Source organism: Anneissia japonica, unplaced genomic scaffold (assembly GCF_011630105.1).
Source record: "Anneissia japonica isolate Jap-2015-1 unplaced genomic scaffold, ASM1163010v1 scaffold288304_len45142_cov150, whole genome shotgun sequence".
Classification (NCBI taxonomy): Eukaryota; Metazoa; Echinodermata; class Crinoidea; order Comatulida; family Comatulidae; genus Anneissia; species Anneissia japonica.
In genome coordinates, this window is record NW_022752425.1 from 915 (window position 1) to 20,224 (window position 19,310).

A 19,310-nucleotide genomic window follows, 5' to 3' on the forward strand; every position below is an offset into this window, starting at 1 on the left:
ACCCCAAACCCAACATAACGGTATTTCACATTATAATTATAGCATTAATTATCTCATGGAGGTATTATAGTGAACTATAATACCTCCATGATTATCTATAATAACTGCTAACTTCCTACCCTATCGCGTTGTTTTGTTTTGGTGACAACATGGCCGGTGTAAGTCACGTGATTGAAACCGAGTTGGCCAAACTCTCTCTATCTACGGCTCTGGGAATAGCCAAGCCTACGTCACCGTTTTGTACTGTCTGGCTGGCTGCAGCTTTGTACCGTGTGGCTGAAGTCCGTCTCGCTGCGCAGAGGTCTGCAGCAGGATCTCTATCCAATTTGTAGCATTCAAGATAAAGGTAAAAGGAACACCAAGAACTACAGTGCGCTCGTGCCAAACAATTAATTATAAGCCTGTATATTTTAATTAATATAGTTTAATTAGATAAGCGGATCTACCTGCGGTGATTTACTTTAGCTAAACATATGTGGGCAATATTCAGCATATCAAGCCTACTAGCTAGGCCTAGCCTAGCCTACCCTAGGCCTACTTCGTATTAACTTAGCCTAGGTAGGGCTAGTGAATAGGGCCTAGGCCTAGGCCTAGGCCCTAGGCTTAGGCTAGCCTACCTTGAATTACTTTGAACGTTAGGACTAGGCCTAGAGCATTAAGCTCCTAGCTAGGGTAGGCATCGACATTGGGCTTTTTTATCCAAGCACCGGTTGGGTGTTTTGTTTACACCATGCTTATTATATATGACTCGGTATGCATCAATGACAATGTCTGGGCGTAGGCCTACTTTTACTACTACTACTACTACTACTACTACCTAGTGTAGTGGGGCCTAGCCTAGTACTAGCAAGGCCAACCCTAGCAATCAGAATACTGTGTATTGAATTGAAATATATTTGTATTAGGCCTAGGCCTAGAGTAAGAATGCCAGTCATGTCGCCCCCTTCTAAAGTCGACCCCTGCAAAGTTTCCCTCCTAACCATGTTCAGTGTATTCATTGAATCATTATTCTAAATAACGAACACTCATAAAACATTCAGACTTTCCAACCCATGGAGCTCAAAATTCAGGAGAGTGCAGTGGTAAGTGTGTCCCTCCCCTTCTCTTATCTAATACAGTAACTAAATAGGCCTAGAGGACCCAGCTAGGCTAGCCTATAATATAAAATTCTACTAAAACTAGGCTAGCCCCAGGCCTACTACTACTGTAGTTCTCAGAAACATTGAAAATCAATGAAAAAAAAGAAAAAAATACATTCAAATTTTTAATCGCTGTGGCTAGAGATACGGTACCTTATCCTTATTTCTACTTCTACTTGCCAAAGGTATGGTATGGCATTGTGTCACCAATCACCCAATGAAGTTCTGAAATGTGCTTGACGCCGTCTTTCAAGACCAGCATTAGCATTGCAGATCGCCCACAGTGTGAGGTGAGCGGACGTGTGACTAGCGAACAATGTACTTGATTAGCACGATTAGTCTGGCAAAGAGTACAGTATTTTTCGTATAATACTGTCATCGATAAATAGGTGTAAGGGTTCCACTCAATAGTAAGGTCATGTCATTTATCTATAGCCATATCAAGGAAAACATGAATCCTCAGGACGATATAATCCCCAGCCTTGCTAGCCTCTTCGCTTAATAAGGAGTTGACTACTCAGTCTTTGGTCTAATATGACAACACTTGTACTCAAAAACTGAATGTACTGACATAAATAAGAGGATTCATATATTCCTACTAGCACTATCTATAGTAGTGTCTTAAATGGGCCAGCATCAAAAGGATATTCAAAAAATTTGACACTAATCACGATGGGGAAACTCATTCCCTCGATCTGGATTCTGGCAAAACGATGTTTACGATTGGGTGAAGTACCATAACAGCGACGAAGTGTATATTAGGTTGGGTAGATGTACGGTTGCATGTGCATTCAAAGTGTATGAATATTTTGGTCGGATTGTAAAGCGTGGTAATTCAAGTATATTATAGCCTAGGCTTCTTGGACTAAAACTTGGTATGAGATTTTGAAGGTTGAGATTATTCAGACTTCATTCGACCATAGTGGAATTAGTTTATGACTGATATATGCCACCCATATCGATCTGTCCCTAGAACAGGGCCGCCGCCAAATGATGAATCCAAGCAAGGCCTAGGCCTTGCTTAGATTAGGCCTACAGGCATGTGCCAAGTGTTTGGTACAGGATTCAGTCTTTGTTTGATAATTGCTATATAGATAAATGACATGGCTTACTGAGTGGAACCATACGCCTATTTATCGATGACAGTACTAAGTACCATGTAATTACAGAGTATTGTATTTTGATGTTCTAATTACCCAGTACATCGTTGGTGGTCTGCATTGTGCAATGCAATGCCAGTCTTAAAAATGGCGTAACGCACATTCTGGCACCTTCATTGGGTGATGGTGACGTAATGTCATTTACCGTACCTTAATAGCAAATTGAAGTAGAAATACAGTACCGTATCTCTAGCCAGGCGATTTTTATTCTGAGAGTGCCATTTCCAGGTCGATAGTCATAAATTTCATATTTCCTCCATTCCTTTCCCCCTTTTCTTATTTCAAATTCCTGGATCTACCACTGATGACAATTCTGCTTTAATTTCTTTTTTTTTTTCAGGAAAGATTAAGATTTTCCAGATAGAAAATGGAAAATAGACGATTAGTACAAGAGTGGCTTACAGAATATAAGGTAGCAGAAAAAGCCTGAGTTGTGTATTTTTTAAGGAATTTAGCTTTCATAAAATAACACCATTCTAAATTTTTCACATTTGTAGTAAATCAAAGTATGTCTTCATTATTTCACCTTTTGAAATGTGCAACAAGACTTTCTGATTTCTATGATTTTAACACAGACACCATCTGTAGTTGAATTTTAGAAATATAATTAGTTGTACTCTATTGGCCTATTGACTGCACCTTGCTAGTCATATCATAGATGTTTGCAAGATGACAGTTTATCATGCTGTTCCCTTGAGCCAATTGTGTATACCGTCTGTTGTTAGTGTTAACATCTACAGTCTTTTTGTTACATGGTCAGTTTTGTGGGTTTAGGAGTAGGAGGTTTCAGGGCATATTTTGTCTCATTAAAGAAATGAGAAAAAAAAAATTCTGTCTGTTGATAAGACAGTTGTTACACCAGGGAGCTGGTTACACACTGACAAATAAAACATGATGTATAAAAACAATACTGTACTTCTATAGAGGCATTATTGAATGTAGCCATCAGTTTCCCATTCTCCTACCTAAGAGTTACGTTACAATTTAGTATCATTATTACCATTTTTTCACAGTCGCTGTCTTCAGGTGCTATTCCTCAGTATGCTAGTAAACTGATAAAAAATGAGCAAGTAGTTGAAGCGCTTTTGACAGTTCTTGAAGACCAATCTTGTGAGGTAATTATCACCAAATGAGAATGTGACAACTTCAGAAAAGAGTGAGAATAACCGTAAATATTTTAAACTGGACATTTGCAGCTTGGGGACAAAAAATTGTCCCCTGGATAGGGGTTATTTCCTCGGTTTCTTTGCCAAAGGATTGTTCTCTTCATTGGGTGTATCAAAGGAGATTCTACTTATTAAAATTAAAAAATATTAACCATCGTCAAACACCATAGTTTAATTGTAGAGACTAACATTCCATCCCAGTGTGCACTCCCACCTTACAATGGTATAGTCCATTATTGGGTGGTTTTAGACAGGGGTGGCTTTGGACAGGAATTGCTTAAGACCGATTTCCGGTTAAATCAATGGCCATACACACAATGCCACAGCTTGTCCCATGCTTCATTGTGCTGTGGCTTTATTGTCAAAAAGTGGACATACTTCCTATTTATAATATTAATATCTAATATAAGGTTTCTGAAATAGACTGTTGGTTTGAAATGCGCAGGATGATACCCGGGATCATGTACAACCAATAAGTTATTTTTGAAAAAGGTGAGTCTGTGTATTCACTGCAATTACAAAATGCAAGTGAAAAGTCAGATCAGTAGAATACAAAAAAATTATCCATATTGCATTACAAGTTATATATCAAAAGATATTAATAGGAAAAACATATATAATGAGAGAAAACAAATTTGACCATTGTTTACCATTTCTAACTATGGTTTGTCCCCAATTTAACCACTTTATATTCTATATAGTTAACAGAAAAATATACAAAGAAGTAAAATTATGTAGCTCAAAAACTAGCTAGAAAGTTTGAAGTACAGGGCTGTAATGGGCTGTTGAGCTTATGTGCTCTCTGTTTTCTATTTGTGACCGCTACATTAGTTTAGATGGATATTGATTATAATATTATTTTTGGTATTAATTTTTTTAAATTTATATTTTTTTAATGTAATATAGTATATTTTATTTTATTTTAATTGATATTTTATATATAATTTTATTATTTGTGCTAAATACAATAAATAATTTTGTTTGCGTTTTCTATAATTCCAGTTATTTGATCCTGTGTGTAGTCAGTTGTATGAGTTCTATCGCTCTGGAGAGCAAGATCTTAGAAGATTCTGCCTTCAGTTTGTCCCAACTTTGATCTGGCTGTATTTATGGGCTTATTCAACCAACAAGGTAAATAAAACAAGTTCCTGATACGAACATAAAATAATAACAAAGCATATAAAGTGTTTATCCCTTTTTATAATTTTTATCAATGTACAATGTGTTGATATTGACATACTTTCAAATAATTTTCTATTAATTACATCATTTCAAGTAGTTGTATCTCGTGTATACTATGGCAATAACATCATCTTGTAACTATTACTGTTTTACTATTTCAATATTTAAATCATGCAAAAGAAAATTTAACAACTAAAAAAGAATATCATTATGGGCTTGGGTTGATGGGCATACTGTATATCACATATGCAGTCCCATAGTTGATTGTGATAAAGTAATTCTTGTCACAATCGGTGACCAGAGTCGCTTCATCTTCATTGGGGTACTAGGTTATACAGTCACAAACAAAGAGAAACACAGACATATCATGGCAAAGCATGCCTCCAGTGACCTACTATTTTGGGGTCACTGATTGTATCTGTTTCATGTGAATTATGTAAATTCTTTATCAAAATTACTGATTTTTATGTAAATGGCTTGTAAATTTATTCTCTCCAGAATTCTGGTCGTATTGAGACTCTGTTGTTGGGTATTTACAATCTGGTAAGTTTTCAAATTCAACTACATAACTGCTTCTTTTGAGTAGAAAAGAAAGTATTCTATTCAACAATTGGACGAGGCACAAGGAGACCTGTCCCCTCCTTTTTTTATGACGATCAAAATTGCTATTGCTCTTTTTAAAGAATCTATAGATTGCAGTCATACCTCTGTTCCCAACTAAGATCTAGAGTCTACTGTATACCTGCTCAACTGGATTCAATTTTATCATATGATTTGCTTTTAAATACTGTATAATGCTGCTGACACAATTGAAATTGAACAGCAGGTAAAAATGGGATTTTATGCCATTCATGTGTTTGTAGGAAGTTGTTGATAGCTCTGGTGATGCACAAGTCAGCTCATATACAATACCAACCCTGTCAAAGCCATCTATCTACCATGAGGTAAGATTCCTTTGTAAATCCTCTGTTTATGTTGTGGTAAGATTCCCATGTAAGTCTACAGAACCTGTTAAGATTCTCACATAAATCCTCTGTTTACTGTGGTATATCTAGAAGTCGTATAAGTGGGTGGTAATGGGGCTGTCTCTTATACACATCTAGATGTGTATAAGAGACAGGTCGATGATCAGTTGAGGGGCGCAAAATATGGTTATTTTAGCTAATTTTTAACTACTTGACCATGTTTTTTTTGGGGGGGGGGGTGGAGAGACAGGGAGGGGGCCAATTAATTTTTGAAGAAGCGTGCACACTTCTATATACACCACTGTCTGTTTACTATGAGCTTAGATTCCCACTTGTGTTGTTGACTGCCAAATATACTTGTTGCATATGATGTAACTAAAGGCACAATTACAAGTATGCTTATATTTTAAATCAACTATTGTGGTGACCCAGTTGCTGCAGAACACTTAACAGTTTGGGATGATCTATAAAACAATTTTATTTGCATTTCATAAAGTTAGGTTGCACAACAAGGTACCGTAAATCTTATCAAGATTGGTTGTGGAGAAATCATTACAACTTTGTCCATGAAAGTCAATATTTGAAAAGTTCTGTTTATCATAACGATTAGTTTCACATTTATACCTACAAAAACCCTCTGCTTTGAGGTAAAACCAATTTTATTCTCCCTACTTAGAGATTACAATGACACTGAGACTCAGAAGGGCCTTTGCATATGTCAGCTTGTGTACTCAAAACATTACACCACTTTCAAATTTTTTCTTATTTTTTAGCCAATGAATCAGATGGCATTAACAGAAAGTTTGTTGTCGTATCAACGATCGGATCATCGAACGGTAACTCAGGGTCCTTTTCCACAGATTGAAGCCATTGATTCACAAAAGAGGTAAAAAAATAAATTGGAGAAATTCGCTATTTTACAGTACCATCTGTTTACCGTTTATGTGCCAAATATAATTAAATTTATACTTAGCTATACATCCTTACTGTATTTAATATTTATTTCTATATAGAACCTAATATGTATCTGCTTAATAATAAGCTTGTGTATAGCCGGATGAGATATTTATATTGATGGTGAAAAGAGTAATTTTCACTGGACATAATTTTCTACATCTGAAGGGCAGTGATTTTACTGGCTCAGTTTTTACTTATGTTGATTGGACAGTATAATATGGATTGGTTGTGTGACGTACATAAGAAACACAAATTTATTTACATTTTATTTGACAAATTCCAGGGGCAGGATTTATCAAACTATTAGTTAAATTTATCAATATTGTTTAGCTTAAAAATCGCCTAAGATTAAAAAGTCAGTTTTATGCATGCGTCATCTAAGACGATTGTTAAGCTAAGATTTTGCTAGGATGGCTTGATAAATCAGCTTAAGGTACTGTATTTGCTTAGGGATATCTAAACTTTTTTGACTTATGACATTTGCTAAGCTGAAATTGATAAATCCCTGAGCGAATTTTGAAGTCATTTGTTTTTCTATCTCTTCCTTCGTTTGTGACACGATTAGGCCGATCTTGGAATAATATGGAAGATAAGGCCTGGGGAATTTAAAGTATGAAGAGTTTTTGCGAAAATATTGTCGGGAAATATGTGAAAAAGAATGTTTTTATATCATACCTCTTAACACTAAGGTGGGTTTCCTATGCAAGCATGTTCGTCATTGATGAGATTGCAAATCGGCTGTATACATAGTGTTTATCAACCAATCACGGCCTGGAATGGTAAGCTTTGCGGCTAATAAATGCGTCTGCACGAGTCTAGTTGGTAGCGAAGAATGAGCCGTTTTGTGGTGCTTGCAAATGTGGGTGGTCTCTCCTCTGAGAGATAAACAATGTACTGTAATGCAGGCTGGCCTAGAGCTAGAGGAAGACGAACTATAGGCTGGCTGGGTACTACGTGTGTGTAATAGTTCAGATAACAGGAAATGTAGGCTACAAGTTGCTTTTATGTGTATTAAACTACATAATATTCAAATTAGTAGCGATGAGTGTATGTGTGCAGCACATTTCGTGTCAATGTACTGTAATGCAGGCTGGCCGGACGAATAGGCTGGCTGGGTACGTACGTGTGTGTAGGCCTATGCCCTAGTCTAGATCAGATACTACATGAAATAAATGTAGGCTACAAGTTGCTTTTATGTGTATTAAACCACACATTCAAATCAGTCAGTAGCGATGAGTGTATGTACAGCACCTTTCGTGTTGCCGCACTGTGGTGTGGTTGATGACGAGGACGATTCTTTGTTGTGTTGAAGATAATCAATATTGAAAAGGCCCATCCACATTCTTACTCCAATGCAAAGTGACAATACATTTCATTGTGACACATAAACACAATAGATTACCAATGACAGGTCATGATATACACATATATATATATATACATACACATACATATATACATACATATATATATATATATATATATATAATATATTTTCTCAAACAAAGCAGCATGTTTAACTAACAAACGAAGACAAATGATATACGTAATTATAATGCGCCTTTGGAAAAATATATTTCTTCACAATGAAATACTTCTATGCAACAAATTCCATTCACTCACCAAACTGTCTACTTAAATCATAAACCGCTACATATATATCTTCATAATTACAGTACAAAATATTTCAAAAACATACGTTCACAACAACCCCTACAACAACCGTATTTCCTTTAATATCGCTGTACACGACATCACACCTTTTCTAACTGTTATGTGAACATAACAAAAAAAGTCTGTGATACAACTACTATAACTTTAAACGTTTTTTTTATGCTCAATACATGTAACAACACTCCACACAACCTCGACTCACTAACAGCACTTAAATATTGCCAGCTATTGTCAAGTGGGCTATTGCATCATTGATGCTCTTGTTGTATAGCTTCTGCTGCTGTTTCTGTTATTGCTGTTATTACTTATTGTTTTTAATACTATAGTATTATTTGCTTTGTAGGTTGGATGTTTTGAGATTTGTATTAAGTGAGTATAACAGCAGCATTGGACTCATGTATTCCTCATCGCATAAGGCCAGCTGCTTGATGTGCTCACGGTAAGAAACATTAATAATTTATTGCAATCTGATGTTTCAGTATACTTACTGTAGATTTAGTCTCCAGACATGCCAACCACTCCGATTTCGGTGGAGTTACTCCGTTTATTTAAGCAAAACTCGCACTCCAATTTTGGGTCGAAAATCTATGCTTTTTACGCATTTTGGCCAGCTGCAATAAATCGCGTATTCCCGAATAAAAATGATAATCCTATGATTTAGATAAGAACAAGACCACTTAATTTCGTCCTCAAAACAGCGCTCTGAACTGTATACGAAATACTAATTCATGTTCTACGGTCTACTGATTTTGAGAAAAGAAATTTCATTTGCCAAATTGATGTCAATAGCCAGAATTTGAACTGCATGCACTTTGAACTGTATAGTGCTCCATGGTCTACTGATTTCGTAACAACAGTCTAGTAAAGTACGATTTCGAAAATGGAGCCCGATGAGAGCGATATGGGTGTAGGCCTAGGCAGTACTCAAAAAACGTGTAGTAGTGTTGAGCTTCCTCCAAAAAAGAAGCTAAAACACACGCAAATCCAAGTTAATAGCGGAAAGTATCCAGTCAGTGGCCCTGTCAGTTTGAAATCAAAACTACTGTAGGTAATGCCTACAGTACGTTCGTTGTGATTGTTGCGGTATTGATTTTCTTGCCTAGGCCTAGAGCCAAGTCTTGCACTGCGGTATTGCTGATTGTGAGTCAAAATGGTTACATTTTACAATCCGATCACATTGGTACCATGTCTTAGGAATACTCCTCTCACATTGGCAAAACTTAGCTCAGGAGTTTTTCAGACTCCTCTTGTTGGCCTTGTAGGGTTGGCATGTCTGGCTCCTTCAATAGAGAAAACTAATGAACTGAATGGCACATTCCTATTGATGCCATGGTCTCTTGCTTGAACCGGATGGACACTCCAAAGTAGAAGTATATTTAGTGGCCTAACATGTTTCATATCCATCTCAGTCTGTTAGTTTTGTTAGTTCAATTAATACACTATACCCAACTAATCTCAACAGACTTGCATAGTTTATCATTTTGAATTTATAAGTTTTATAGATTTTTGTAGAAATCTGCTTAAAATTGAGAAGCATTTTTAGACTTTCTGGATTAAACATTGCATAAATGCCAGTGGTATTAGCATTACAATTGGTACATTTTATTAACATGAATATTTGATGTTATATTGCGTTTCTTCTTGTTTGCTGGATTAGGTTGTGCTCAACAGGTTTTGCAGAGAGGCCATCCAGCATGATGAATGGCAATTTAGAGCTTCACTTAGAAAAGTTGCCAAATAGAATCCAACTCAGCTCGCAATTTATGGTAGAGATGCTAACGGCAGTCTATTTTTGTATGTACGTATAAAATGAATGCTGTATACCCTGAAAGTTATTTTGAATTAACAGTACTTAAATTACTTTATTAGTTGTCATTTCAATATATTCAAAATATGCAATGGAAATAAGTGTTAACATTTCTGTGTTATCATTGGAATTCTGTTTTATTGTGTTGTATTGTATTGTTTTTATGAGATCCTAAACAAAGTCAATCAATCAATTAAAGAAATTGAATGAATGTGTTAACATTCTGTTTGCGTCTGCTTTTCAGGTTTAATGGTTTTTCAGATCTTGGCAAAACTGCGCTGGAAGATGCATATGTTAGGGCAACCTACGAACTTTACTCTGATGTGATGTTGGTTAGTGCTCTCATAATTTTGGTATTTTCTCATACCTGTTTTCCAGGTCTGAGGGACAATCCTAAGCATTTTTAAATTATTCAAAACTCAACCCAGATGATGATAATTATGAACTTGCAATATGTGTTTATAAAATATGTAGCAACAGAACTACACAATTTTATTTATACTGATGAAGCATGCAAGACCAGAATTACAGTTATGCTGATGAAACATAAGAATAGGCAAAATATTTGTTTTGAAAATAAAAAGTTTTTACGGTCAACATCTTATCCTCAATTTCAATTTATTTGTAAAAATTAATACTGCAACTAGATATAGGATCAGTATTTGTTATGTTTTTTGAATCTATAACATTGTAATTAGAATACAATATTAATAAATTCAAACCTTGTATAATATTGAAAGGACATTAACTAATAGATAAGGGTAATAGTGAAAATATGAGTAATAATATGACTATGAAAGAACTTACCATAATACAGTATACCTTTTTAGAGTGTCAATCAAACTTAACAACTGACCAATAAACAGGGCCAGGAATACGCTTGCCTAACAAGCGCACGTGTTGTCCCACAAATACATGTGGTTACATATTTTTTAACACTGTCATTTTTTTGGACCTTACAGGCATGAGGGAATTTCATATTTTTTCGCTTGTCCCTGGACAAGCACCTTTGGAAAATGCACTTGTCCTGAAGACAAGGTTACTTGTCCCAATATTATTGCACAATAAGCATAAAAAATAACACAAAAATAAAGTACTTTTGCTATGGCCCTACAGCATTAATACTAGGCCTACAATCATACTGCATGGATTACGCAAAAATGTTTTTTTTTTGTTTTTTTTTTTAAATTTGCAAGAATTTCAATAATGGAGAAATAATAATAGGGAGAAATTCAAATAAAATAAACATTAATAATATTCTATGTATGTATGAGTGTGTTGATTGTTTTTTTATTGCATGTTTAAAAGCAATCGTCATGACAACTGCAAGTAAAAATCTCTCAGGCATGGTTGATTCCCACGATACACGAGTTCTCAGCCACACGCTGACAGGACTGTGTTTTATGACGTTATTTGGCGGGGGTTGTGGCCATATCGTATGTTTGTACCTGTTTGTAGATCTTAATCAATTCTAATACTAACTTCAAATACTTTTTTTTTTTTTGAGGAGTATACAAAAAAAACTAATTCAAATTGCACAGGAAACCTCTAGAAAAATAGATGCACAGAATCATAAATAGGCCTTACTTGTGTTTCTACTATCAAGGCCTCAATTTTCTGTAAAATATCCATGGAAATCAGCTCACATTTTGAAATGTGGCGACAGATTTCAGGGCCTAATATTTTATGCGGGGAATATCTTAAAGCCTGACACATCCCCATTTAATTTATTTTCATCTATTGAAAAATAAATAAAATTCCTTACCTCTCAACAAAAGACAAGCACTGTAGGTCTATATAACTCTGAGCATGGGCCGAGGAAACGAATCCTTTCTAGAGAACCTCCGAGATGACGAAATTTGAGACAGGAAAATGATTCATTTATAGGCCCTAAACCCTCCAGGTTTACAAGATTTTATATGCACATTATCTCCGTCACTTAGAAGTGAATGACTTTTTAGCTACGTTTAACAACTTTAAATCCCAACTTAAACCCTTTCTTAGTCTGTCTAGAATGCCTTCCCCAGACGCGCAAATGAAATAGACTAGGCATTTTTTGAAGTCGGCCTAATGGCTGCTGTTCATATTTGTACTCGAAAGTAATTGTCATTTCATGTCGTCCAATTCAACTAATCCACTAATGGCTGTGTGCCCAAAGTCTTAAAATAAGTCTGGTATTTATAGACTAGACCAGTGCGAATTTATATTGTAAACAGACCATGTGCAGCAGGCCCAGACAGCTGTAATGAGGACGATATCGTGCGAAAAATATGTACCTGCAGTAGGTCTAATTTGTACACCTGACAGAAATCTGGCTAACATTTAACAATTCATTTTCAATCTTTACTGCAGAAAATAACAAATTTTATATTGAGTAGGCCTACATATTTTATTTTAAACCGTCAATAAATCACGGGAGTGTTGGTGACTAAGTTCATACACATAGTGCGGTGCGAAACCACCATGGCATGGTTGGTCTGTTTGATATTTCATTGTGTGCCGACAATTTGTAAATAAAATATGCTGCGTATTCTCAAGAGTTGGATTTTTTATAAGTACTTTGAAGGCATTACACATTACATGGTGAAGTAGCATATCCTAAAAGTGTTTTTCTACTTACAAGTGGTCCTACCTGTCCCATGCGTCGTAGCAACAAAATCCAGGGGCTGGGTTTAGTGGAAATGCCCATGTTGGTAGCTGGACAATGCTCTGCTTCATTTTGACATGTCAGACTAACAAAGTAGAATGTAGAATTGCATAATTATTTTCATCTCTTTTGTCCATGTACCATGTCCCTGCCACTGGGGAGTCCCTTGTTTGGTGGATCGTGTGTGGATTGTTCTATTTTGTAGAATGTATACAACACTTTGATTGCAGTTTCAATGTGGTCTTCATCAGAAGAGACCTGAGGTGTTACTGAATCAGCTATTAGTATGCTTGAACTTGTAAAATTATAGTTTATGTAATTGATTGTATAATTAATTGTTTGTATTTCATATTCTTTTACATTCTTAGATGGCAAACGCTATCAAAAACTCATTGGCGTCGAACCCTTCAGGGCAACCAGGTGATGGACCAATCGGAATTAATGTAACTGTGAATCCTGTGTCACCTAAGGTTAGGCGGACTGCTATTACTAATGCATCCTTCAAGGCTAGTCGAAAGAAAGGTAAGATTTTCATTTTTTTGCTCATGTGAGACTAAGCTAATTTTTTTAATAAAGAAAGAACCATAGAGCTTTTTAAGAGGTTTCTTGCTCAAGATGTCAGACCAAAGACTGCACATTTTACTTTCATAACCCAATTCAAAATTTGCTCTAAAAAAGTTAAAAATCTTAGTTTTGAATACACACAATACCACCACCTTAATATGATACTGGTTTGGGCAATACGAACTGAGTAGCACTCCTGGGCGACTGTTGCATCCAATTTGTAAGAAAAGATATTCAACCAGGCATCTCTGTGAGTCAGCACTCTATTATAATAATTGTTTGGCAAATTATGAATTCATAGTATAAAATTAATCTGATTCAGATATACTAACAAACATTTTTAAAGGGTCGTGGGTAGTCGCACTGCTGGTAAATGACAATTAAGTTATGTAAAACAGCAGCAGAAGACAAATCCATTTCTTCTTTGTGCAAGTACTTGACAATGTGGCACCATCAAATTGTCAGTGGCAGCCTAAGCGATTGATTGTCATTAAAAATGATCATCATCCTGTGGTCATGTAATTGAGCACAGGAATATAAATTTACCTTGTTGAAGATGCTTACCAATGCCAATGTCATGAGTTTAAATCCTGCAACTACTTATGTCAAATTACGCATGTATATTGCATCTCAATAAATGTTGGTATTTTTCTCTTTAGCCAAGCCTGTCTCAGATGGTAGGTGAATTTGCAGTTTGTTGGCTCATTTTATGTGTTGCTATCCCTTCGCTCATTTGTTAGGCCTACCAAAAATTTGTCAGGATCTTGCATCTTTGATCCCTGCTAGAAATACTGTTATTCATGTCTGTCAACATAACCTTAGTAAATTGGTTGTTATTATATATGCAACTTGTGTCAGTATTATGTCTGTCAATGGTCATTCTTGTTTGTTACATACAAAGAACATTTTAGTTGTATGGGCCTTCATACCTGGAATAGTTGCCTTCTATTCCCAATATTTGTCATACTCAATGAATTTAATATAAAATGAACTGTAGCTTGGAAGTACTACAAGGTACTGGTAACATCTCCAGGACTTTTTCCGACAATAAAATACAATAGCATTGGTGTACAGGGTTGGTGGTTGCCAGGGTTTAAGTTGGCCAAAAAAATATTTAACAATTTGGCTAATGTTGTCTGAAAATAGCCAAATAGAAATTTGATTAGCCAAAATGAAAGAATATAAGCAATCACAGGTCCAATTCCATTAGATTTTGGCTAATTTTGAATGAAAATATTTAGCAAAATACAGCTTTTATTAGGATTTGGCTATTTGGTTAAACACTGGGTTGGGTTGCTCCTCTTCCATTCACATGGTCATAGGTTTAATCATACCAAAATAAAATGTCAGGATTTTATCACAAGCAAACACATCTCCAGTTCACAGGTCTGTGTTAAGTTTAATATCAAGGGTACAAGGTGGGATGAATAAATATTGTGTAAAGCCTCAGCCAAATAATATACAATATTTTACCAGAATGTGGTTGCTTTTGAATTATTAATGGTGCCTTTTTGATGTTTTAAATGTTGTCATTTCTATGTATGATTTTTTTGGTTACTAGAATTGATGTCATTGTAGGCACATAATCTTAATAAAATAGAATTACAATATTTTTATGATACAGTATATGTGTTGTTCAGTTCAATTAAATTGGTCATACAGGTACTAGAAATTATATTCCTAACATGACTGTAATTCACGCATACACTATATCATATCAAATAACATTGGTTTTATATTCATCAAATGAGTCGTTCTGTTTGCTAATTATTTTCCTTTATCCACATTTCGGTATTTTTGTTTAGTAATAGTAGTCGAGTGTGTTGAATGCAGTTAATAAGTATTTTTATAATCCCAGTTTTGTTAAAAACCAATAACCAATTGAAGTACTGATGATATGTAATTTTTGCTTTGTTTATATTTTGGATGTTTCTGTTTAGCAAATAATAATTTTAAAAAAAGAAAGAAAGAAGAAAAAAACCAAATTGATGAATTGTATATGCATGGTTGTTTATGTATCCAATTTAATTGGATACATAAACAACCATGTATATACAATTCATCAATCGGTTATTTTTTTTTTTCTTTCTGTAATACAGTCTCTTTGTAACCCATTTACCACTGACCGTAATATATACTAATGAAATTAACACCGGAGCATGTTTTAAAAGTGTGTAAATAGACAATATTACAAAGTATAGATAAGATAATCAAACCTTAGAAACAAGACTTGCAGGATATATAATTAATTTTGTATTTTCCATTACAGAAACAACTGTGACAGTTACAGTGGAGAGCGTGCGCATTTCTCAGAGCATCATGGATGAACTGGAAGGGTCGAGTCATTCAGACGCTGAACAACCAAAGCAGGTAGATAGCAAGGTCGAGGTTCAAATCATTGACCAGTCTGGCAACCAAACTGTTGATTATATTCAATTACCAAATCAAATCAAATCAAATTTATCTTCCAAATTAAATAATTCTGAGAAAAATGATTCAAAAGGAAGTGTAGATAAGTCAACCTCTAGCTTGAATTCTGATGGTAGTGATGGTAAACCACGACTGTCACCGGCTAGTCATTCACGAGAACTACCCCTCAAGGATTCAAGAAACTTGCAGGATCATGAGACAGCTTTGTGAACCATTATAAAAATAGTATTTAATAATAAATATGCATCTTTTATCAGCAGATTGCGCTTGAAGTTTCAATACAGGCAAATCTTCCATTTTTATTTAAAACAACTGATTTTCAGTAACTGCAAAATTCTATGATAAATTTATTATTTACTGCATAAAAAAGTAGTATAGTAGTAAATAATTAATATAATATAAATTATAAAATGCATATTTTTACTTTGTGTCTATTACAAATGTTGTAATTGTTATGGACCTTTACATTAAGCCCCGCCCCCTGGATGTTAGTCCACAAAAGAAGCGTAATGTGTATAAACGCATGTGTTGGTGGTACATGTGTGTTTTTATGACAAGCACATATTCTTTGCAATATTTTGATTGGTCAGTTAAGGCTGATTGATACTCAAAAATGTTCATTATGAATCTGTTAATAAGGCAATGTTATTTTTTTTTGTAAATGTTGCTAGACAAATTGAGGTCACAATTCACTTCTAGCAGCCAATGGCATGTCAGTAAATTGACATGCCAGTCAGCTGCATCCTGTAAAATTTTTTTATCAAGAAGTAGAATGACTATGTATAACCCCTAGAATGCTTTGTGGACATGTGGTGCTGCCTGTTATATCGTGCTATAGAATCTATTAATATTGGCAATTATTATTCCCTGGTTTGGAGATCTGTTCATTTTCGGGGAGTGTTTTAGGAAACAATGGCAATAGTCAGTTTTTTTATATCCAGTAACTTGGTATGTTGCAAAATTTAAAGTGAACCAAAATCTAATGTAATATCTTGTTTCTTTTACACCATGTGTAATGATATAGTATACAAATATTGACTGCTGTGATATGGGCCAAAGCCCCGAGGGAACATAAGCTACAGGCTCGACATCATCGAGGGGCTATAGATTTCACCATTCCCCAAATCTAGAGCAGTCAATATTTGTTTTATATACCTCATATGTAGATTCTACAAGACCTAAACAAGTAATGAAAATAATACACACCAAGTAGGGCTAGGCTTGCTTCCTAGGCCTCGACGATCGAAGGACCAATCTCTGTCAGCATCGTAGAGGTCACATCTCCGTTCGTGAATACATAAATACATAGCAACATGGCCTAGAGATTGCACATCGTGCAGCAGGGAAAAAAGTACTATCCCATAGGGGAATAGTACTTTCTATTGCCCTCTTCTTAACCAAAAAAATGCTTAGAATCTATGTATGCGGTACATAATAGTGAATATACATAAAATATGAAAACAATGTTAGCTATCATATGATACAATTTTTCTTCTGTTTCCCCTAATAGCAATTAAATTTATATTTGCTGAAGTGTTTATTTAAAGCATTGAATATAACCAGAGAACTCATTATTAAATTATGTTTTCATGTGCAATGTAACAGTTTATTGTAATCAATAATGATATTATATAAATTTATTATATTTGCTAATTGTATAAATTCAATTGAATATTATGTTGATAGCTATAATGCTTATCAGAATAGCTCCAATGCTCAGACTATGCATTATTTTGAAACAAAATTTGTGATAGTCAAACGTTAGTGACACTACATTTCTATTGGGTCTTAATGCACAATTCCTCACAAATAATTAACTAGTAAACCAAAGCCAAGTTGAATAGAAGAATAAATAATGGAATGGAAAATAAAACAGCAATAAAAAGACAACTTAGGAAGCATAGCATACAAAGTTACTGATGATGTAATTCAAGGGTTTGTTTTTCAGTGCAACATTTCACTTACTATTTAAAAGTGCTTGGTATGAATAAAGTACTATACCTTATTTATTGCTCTTTCTTTGTATTACAGCTATACTTCATCTCACTCATATATTGAAGATGTCCCCATGTCAGCAAAAAACTTTGTCTTGTAAAAATATCAGTTAAAAAAATTGTCTGCATAACAGGAAGCTTTTTGTTCCGCAGCAGTCATTAGAGTAAACACGATGACTGACTGGTGGATTGCATATTCCCCTATGAATATTCCAAACCATTTACAGTAGGTCAAAACATTAAAATTTGTATAATGTTATCAATACTTTAGCCAATGGTCAATGTAATGGTGCATGCAAATTGGAGGTTTATTCTGAGATTAGTTGGATTTTTTGCTCTAATCATTTTAATATCGATTTTTGTTTGTATATATCTAGAAATTGGATATTCTCCCTAATTCTGAAAGTGATGTATAAATAGTGAGTATGGTAAATGTTGGACTCATTGTACTGTATTCTTGCAGTAGGGATTTGGATGTTTTTATCATTTACTTCTTTGCATTATATTTAACCATCATTAAATTTTGTGTTTTGAAAATGTCTTCAGCATTGTACCATGTAGTTACTTTTGTAGTCTAGGTTTCGTTTATGTGTGTGATAACCAGTGGTGGCTCCAGAAATTTTACCGACAAGGGAAATTCAAGCCTCAGTCAGAGTCATGGAATAAAATTCCTTATGGAGTTCATGTGGAGGTATTTAAGCATGGCCTATAATTGTGCTGTATTATTAATGTGTTGGAAATCACAATAATTTTGTTGGAATTCTGTGCCTATGTGACGTTGGGTGGGGTGGGGAGGCAATTCTCCCAGATCCCCACTGGTGCCACCACTGATGATAACACAATTCATGGATACTCTGCATCGTTGGGTTCTTCAGTTTGATTGTTTAAATAACATTTTTGGTTGCAGGGGTGTTGTTTTTGTACCAGTTCATGTTTGTAGTAAATATTACAATTGTTTATTGTATTACATTGCTTATGTGATGCTTATTGTTGTTTAAATTAATCACTCAAATTTCTAAAACAGTTAACGCTTCCGTTATTGATGGGCTACAAATGTGTCTGTAATCAGTAAAATAGACCTATCATTATGACTAGCCCTGACAAAAACCAGCTGATTAAGTCACACCGTTTAGAACACAGAGGCCCGTATGATATTACGTATCTAAGACCACTCTCTCTCCCTTCATAAAACTTCACACACAGTAGAGCTTGATTCAGTGACCGGGTGTAATAGTATAAAGCGCATAGAGGTCTCTACAATATGCCCTATATAAGTCGACAATTATTATTATTGGTGATCCGCTAACGTTAGCGGATCACCTCTTGTTATTGTCAGAATCTTTCTTTCTTTCTTTCTTTTTATTCTTTCTTTGTGTCAAATTTTGTGACCACGATATCTCAAGATTGCTTCAACCGATCAAAATGATATTTTCAACAATCATTAGTCTTAGGGTGGAATCGATACAATAAGCTTTTCAGCATGATCAGTCACGCGTGACTTCATCTACGCGCAATTTTGCGTTTTACGTAGCAAATTTTTTGATTGATCATAACTTCACCATCGTTAGGCCTCTTTTGTTGAAACTTCACACAGGTATACTTCATGTCNNNCGTACTATCCATAT

At 34.9% G+C, this 19,310-nt stretch overlaps 1 protein-coding gene across 9 annotated transcripts; it reads left to right on the forward strand.

Annotated features, from left to right (window-relative positions):
• The first annotated feature begins 211 nt into the window (after window positions 1-211).
• On the forward strand, window positions 212-18,652 carry LOC117122308 (hyccin-like). Of its 9 annotated transcripts, none has more exons than XM_033267864.1 (14): window positions 212-346; window positions 2,640-2,711; window positions 3,313-3,414; window positions 4,468-4,596; window positions 5,146-5,190; window positions 5,511-5,591; window positions 6,386-6,498; window positions 8,587-8,682; window positions 9,901-10,041; window positions 10,295-10,382; window positions 13,066-13,219; window positions 13,921-13,938; window positions 15,531-15,631; window positions 18,063-18,652. In XM_033267864.1, the coding sequence occupies exons 2-14, from the start codon at window positions 2,667-2,669 to the stop codon at window positions 18,099-18,101; spliced, it is 1,152 nt and encodes a 383-aa protein (XP_033123755.1). In that variant the 5' UTR covers window positions 212-346; window positions 2,640-2,666; the 3' UTR covers window positions 18,102-18,652. The 9 variants fall into 9 exon arrangements, with proteins under 9 accessions (XP_033123755.1, XP_033123748.1, XP_033123756.1 ...); XM_033267858.1 differs by adding an exon at window positions 1,325-1,429 and having other exon boundaries at window positions 234-346; window positions 15,531-18,652; XM_033267859.1 differs by lacking the exon at window positions 212-346 and adding exons at window positions 358-403; window positions 1,041-1,082 and having other exon boundaries at window positions 15,531-18,652.
• Window positions 18,653-19,310: the final 658 nt, after the last annotated feature.

Bases quoted from the DNA above. Each gene is read 5' to 3' on its own strand.
- LOC117122308 (XM_033267857.1), top strand. From the start codon at position 2,667: ATGGAAAATAGACGATTAGTACAAGAGTGGCTTACAGAATATAAG. The intron at 4,597-5,145 runs GTAAATAAAACA...TATTCTCTCCAG, and splicing joins GGGCTTATTCAACCAACAAG to AATTCTGGTCGTATTGAGAC. The intron at 10,042-10,294 runs GTACGTATAAAA...TCTGCTTTTCAG, and splicing joins ACGGCAGTCTATTTTTGTAT to GTTTAATGGTTTTTCAGATC.